The following is a 6,000-nucleotide window of genomic DNA, read 5'->3' as shown; positions in this document are numbered from 1 at the left end:
ATGCAACACGCGGCATCGACCTAATTGATATATTCCCTCCGTTCATTTTTAGTTGTCGTTTTAGGCAAATATTTTTCTCCATTAATAGTTGTCATTTTAGGATTTCTATGTGATTTTTACAATAGTATTCCAAATTTGACCTTCTTATTAAATCACTTCATTAAATGGCAGTTCAATTTTCAAAACTAAATCATCCAATAGTGGATTAATAACTCTATTTTCAAAGCAAATTTTTTCAATAGTGGAGTTTATAAATAAGGTTATATTAGTATTTACGTTTATAATTTAAGAGAAAAGAAGCACTTTCTTAATCTTAGCAATCTAGCCTAAAGCGACAACTAAAAATGGACAGAGGGAGTATATTACTCCCTCCATTCTGAAATAGTTGTCGATTTAGGGAATTTTTTTTATTTTATAATACTTGTCACTTTGCAATACTAAGAAAGCATTTATTGCTATTTTTACACATATATCCCTTATTAATTCATTGAAATAATACAAAAATACAAATAAAGAGTCATACTAATTAATGTTAACAAGTTTCAAGAAAGGCTAATTTAGTAAAAATACTTACAATTTTGACATATTTATTGATTTCTTAATTTATGTGAAAATGGCTAAAGCGACAACTATTTCAGAATGGAAGGAGTACCATTTTTCATTTTTCCGTTTAATTGTCCATATTTTAGCCCATTTAATATCACGCCAAAATGTAACTGGCTTGAGTGACCTGACCAAACTGATTCAGTATCTCATGAGACCGACCTAGTTGCTATAATACTTATGTGTAGATACCAGCTACCGTCTCTTCCTTGAACATTTGGCCTTCTTGTTGTTCTACTGCTTATAAAACTGATCTCCTGACCAGGATCTGACCTAGGGTGTTACGGCTTGACAGTGGTCTGTTTGCATTTGGTTTGACCGATTTAGCACTATTATACTTATTCAAACTAATTATACTGGTTTGGTAATTTTTCAAACCAAATCAATGACAAACCATGTTTGGAAATGTTTAAAGCGACAACTATTTCAAAATGGAGGGAGTACTGAATTGTTGAACAAAATTGGTAAATTATAGTGTATTTATCAATTTTATTATAGTTTTAAATATATGAATTCGTCCAGATTTAATTCAAAAAATAAAATTAATTCATAAATTAAAAGCAGTACAATTCAAATGAGTACAAGCTTGTAAGTGGATGTAGACAAGAAGCTTGAGTCTACCAAAAAAAACATGTAAATTAAAAAAATACAATACAACTAGTAAATGGAGTTTGGAAAAAACAGATTTTAATTAATTCATGCACATTGAAATCCTTTTGGCACATGTTTGCCACAATAGTTGAGCAACAAGGTAAGGTTAACTGGAAGATTCAAGTTGATGCCCAAGAGACTGGCTTTGATGGTGGTGCAAAGGCAAACGGCAGCTTCAAAATCAACTAGATCACCAATGAGGCTGCAACAAGGAGCATGTGGTGGGGTACCAACTGTAACACCCAATAAATCTTTTAATAAACTGACGCATACACCTAATTTAAGGGTATCCTTTGGGCATTTAAAAGGTTTAGCGTATGGGTGGGAAGAGTAGTCAGGTGAGTAATTGATTGACTCTGATGGTGTTGCTGATGGGTTGCTGGTGTAGTCAGGTGCATAATTGATCAGTTTTGGTGTTGTTGATGATGGGTTGTTGGCGTAGTCCGGTGCATATTCTTTTTTCTCTGGTGTTTTTGATGATGGATTATTAGTGTAGTCAGGTGCATATTCTTTTTGCTCTGGTGTTGTTGATGTTGGGTTGCTGGTGTAGTCAGATACATATTCTTTTTGCTTTGGAGTTGCTGATGATGGATTGCTAGTGTAGTCAGGTGCATATTCTTTTTGCTCTGGTGTTGTTGATGTTGGGTTGCTGGTGTAGTCAGATGCATATTCTTTTTGCTTTGGAGTTGTTGATGATGGATTGCTAGTGTAGTCAGGTACATATTCTTTTTGCTCTGATGTTGCTGATGTTGGATTCTTAGTGTAGTCAGGCACATATTCGTTTTGCTCCGGTGTTGCTGATGTTGGATTCTTAGTGTAGTCTGGTGTATATTCTTTTTTCTCTGATATTGTTGATGTTGGAACACTAGTGTACTCAGGTGTGTATTTGTTTTGTTCTGGTGGTGTATAGTCGATTGACTCGGATGATGACGGTGGATAATAGGCAGCACTAACTAAAGTGAAGAAGATAAGATTGAGGGAAATGAGAAATGCGTTGGAGGCTATAATTTTTGAAGCCATATCTGAAATTTTTGTTTTAATTTTCAGATATATAAGCTTTTGTTAGTGTGGAGGGGTGATGAGAAATAGCAATGAGGACGAGGGATTTTATAGATGGAGATATAAGAGTAAAAATGTAACTCATGTGGCAGGTTATAATTTAACAAAAATAGGTTAGTAGTGTGCACAACTTAATATATTAAAGCATAAAACATAGTTGCTGATCAGTACTATACGTGCTGGGGCATCATAATTTTTGAACAAGTTACTTGGCTTCCAAGATAGATTGGCTGATTATGGAGTTAAGAAAAAAAACATTGATGAATGGAGTCAAGGAAAATTATTACCTTCTGGGTGTATTACATTCTTATAAATAATTTTATACAAAACGAATTATAGAAATTGATGGTTCTATGGAACTTTGTGGGTTTTAATTATTATAGATCGGGTATTTTATTTAATTTTGTTTGTTTGGCTACCAAATTTATTATCTGTTGCACCTTACGGTTATAGCCGAAAAGCGATGATAATTTACTAGCCTAATCAACATCAAACGTTACATCATTTAAAAGCTACAATTTATTTTAAAAAATACATATAAATTTAAATAAAATTATATTGATTTACTACACTATATTTAGATTATCATTTTGTAAACATTTGTTTTGAAAATAAGACAACAAACAGTTTTTTAAAATAATTTTTTTTAAAAAAAATTATTTAATTAAATTTAGTATTTTTATGTTTGATTCGATTTATATATTTTAAAATTTATAGTTGTCTAAAACAGTGTTTTAAAAACCGGACCGGACAAGCCGGTCGGACCAGTTGAACCGCGAACCGGCTAGTCTTCCGGTCTGAAACTGCAAAAAACCGAATCTTTTAGTTGGACAGGATTGAACCGGGTTGGACCGGATTAAACCGGTAAAAATCAGATGTTGAACCAGATAAGACCGGATTAAACCGATAAAAAACCGAAAAACCAAAAAAATTTCAACTGTTTTTTATTAAACCGGTTGAACCGGTCATTAAACTTGTTCAACCGGAAACCGGTGGCCTCACCGTTTGGATTTGACATTCTAAATTCGACTTCACATGTATCAATTTTAATTCCTTAATTGAGTTTATAAGAAAAAGATAAATCTTTTTAGAGAAAATTAATTAAAATTTCTTATAATCTATACTGTACTAGAATTTTGAACTCTAAATTAAGCATTAAGTATATTTTTACTAGTGTATTGATTACAGATTGTCTAATGGCAATTTTTTTATTTAAAATTAATTATTATTAATTTATTTAAAATTAATTTATTTGTATTTTATGTTTTGAAAATGGTGATTATATTGACATGGCAATAAGGAGTGGAACGCGAGAAAAAAATATAAAAATTAGCTTCTCGCGAAAAAGCTAGATTTCTAAAAATATCATTCCCGCTATGACCTTTTTTAAAAGATTAATAGAGTTAAAACGCTTAAATATAAATACATAGTCAAAAAGGTCTAATCTATTGCGGATATCTAGAATAAAAATACGTCTTTTACGCCTCGTATAAATAACATCTAAGGAATTTAAACTTTGGAAACTTACTTCTTCAAACCATAACTTACTAAATCTGAAGAATTGGAAGAACAACCGGATGAGTATAAAACTGAGTGAGTTACACAATATTACAAGCAAATATTACATAAAGGGTGAAAACATTTTAAAGCCTCTTTATGTAAAATAGAGTCTTTTCAAATTATGCTTGAAATATTAGTCAAGATAAATCGTACTTTACTTGAACTCACAAATGATATAGTTGTTCCTTATTCATATTCAATAGCTTCATTTTACGTTAAATTTCTTTGATATCTTACTTGTCTAACATCGATAGTAACGCCAACCGATGTGTCTCGATTACCTGATATCGATAGCAAGGCCGACTGATGTGTTTCAATTATCTGTCATCAATAGCAAGGCCAACAAATGTGTTTCGATTACCTAACATCGATACCAAAGTCAACCGATGTGTTTCTAATCACATGATACCGATAGCGAAGTAAACTGATGTACCACGAGTTCCATGTCATAATTATCGTTTTCGTTCTGTTCTCGATGCATTATGTTTGATTTTATTACAATATAAATCCCGAGGAATTTTATCGAGTATTAGTAGGATACAGGTTCCGAGATAATTCCACCGAGTTACCTCGTATCTCAAAACTTATAATTGGATGTGCATTAGTACAACTTACTTGATACGTTTATCTATAGTTTTAGTATTTTGTGTATGGTTCTTTTGATCCTTATTCGGACCATAACATGCACATCATAAATAAGAACACACATCCATAAAACATACACATATGAAGTATTCGATTCGATTAATAGTACATATCGTCACGTACTAAGTTTCTTTATCCATGTATTGGTCGATATTCAATTACGTATTATGTGTACTTTACCCTTCCCCATACTTTTAATACTTGAATTATCTATAGTATATTCATGTTATTCTTAAAACAACATATTACGATGAACAATCATATTCAACACTTACATAGTATAATATTGTTCAAACATACACCTAACATATGATCCAAACATGAAGTATATTATTCATATAACATTTAGTATATAAAAATACTTGGCTTTATGACTATCAACGAGTAGACTGTACTCACTACTTGCTATCCAATCCTTTCATCCTTTATTCCGTTGCGTCCGAAATCCTCAAACTTGTCGTATCTAAACATTTAAACATTGGACCAATTGTCAGTGTTAGAATACGACTAACCTTAATCCTTTTATTCTATGATCAAACCTTTTCCAATCAATCCACGTATATACCTCCAATTCAATGGAAATCAAACTCAAACCATAAATTAAACACGTCCGAACTAACGGAAAATCAATAAACCGTATCGAATTCCTTAATCCATCGCTAAATTAATTAAAACATTAATTCGACTATAACCTAACTCAAATCCGCAATCCAAACACTTAAAATCTATCAATTCAGTATATCGATTCGATAAACTGTTATCGAATAATAAATTAATAAATATCAGAATATATAAAATTGAAGTCAAATTTGTAATTATTATCTTGTATACATGCAGATTATCAATTAGAGTCGGAATCGAGAAACAGATTGAAAATGAAAAACCCTAATTTTCGCCTAAGGTTTGCTCTATTACGCTGAAGAAAATGAAAATATATATTGGTTAATATGTCAGTTTGGTTCTTTGTTTATGACCAATAACTTATTTGTTCCTTCTCAATTTTGTTTTTTATGATAGTTAAGGGCCCCTTTAAAATGAATGAATTTCTTAAATTTATGTGGAATTCATTTGTAATTCTAATTTTTTGTGTTTGGAATAAATGAAGCTATTAATACAATTTTTGGAATTGAAATTCTGGAATTGGTTTTAATTATAATTTGAGAAATTGCAAATCCAACTAAAATAGATAGAATTTATAAATGAATTACAAAAATTTAAAAGAACAATTATATTTGACTAATTTGTCCTTGCTACATAAAACTATTTTTTTTATTTTCTTTCACTTTTTATTGTTATTACTATTTTTTTCTTTCTATCTTTTCTTTCTAATTTTCATCTCCGTCTTTTTTATGTAGTATTATAAAAAAATATAATTATTATTTTTATTTTTAAGATATTTTTAATAAAATATCTATAAAGTTAATATGGGAACAAAGTTACAAAAAATTCAATTCTAGAATTCATTGCAAACAAATTTATTTC

The 6,000-nt window shown here is 30.4% G+C and overlaps 1 protein-coding gene across 1 annotated transcript; it reads right to left on the bottom strand.

Annotated features, from left to right (window-relative positions):
- Positions 1-1,126: 1,126 nt before the first annotated feature.
- LOC130014750 (36.4 kDa proline-rich protein-like) lies at positions 1,127-2,317 on the bottom strand. The gene has a single exon (XM_056104781.1). It carries the CDS (start codon positions 2,272-2,274, stop codon positions 1,300-1,302), a length of 975 nt encoding a protein of 324 aa, XP_055960756.1. The 5' UTR covers positions 2,275-2,317; the 3' UTR covers positions 1,127-1,299.
- Between the last annotated feature and the right edge of the window lie 3,683 nt (positions 2,318-6,000).

This window comes from Mercurialis annua, linkage group LG2, assembly GCF_937616625.2.
Source record: "Mercurialis annua linkage group LG2, ddMerAnnu1.2, whole genome shotgun sequence".
Taxonomy (NCBI): domain Eukaryota; kingdom Viridiplantae; phylum Streptophyta; class Magnoliopsida; order Malpighiales; family Euphorbiaceae; genus Mercurialis; species Mercurialis annua.
This window is presented reverse-complemented; position numbering and strand designations above follow the sequence as displayed.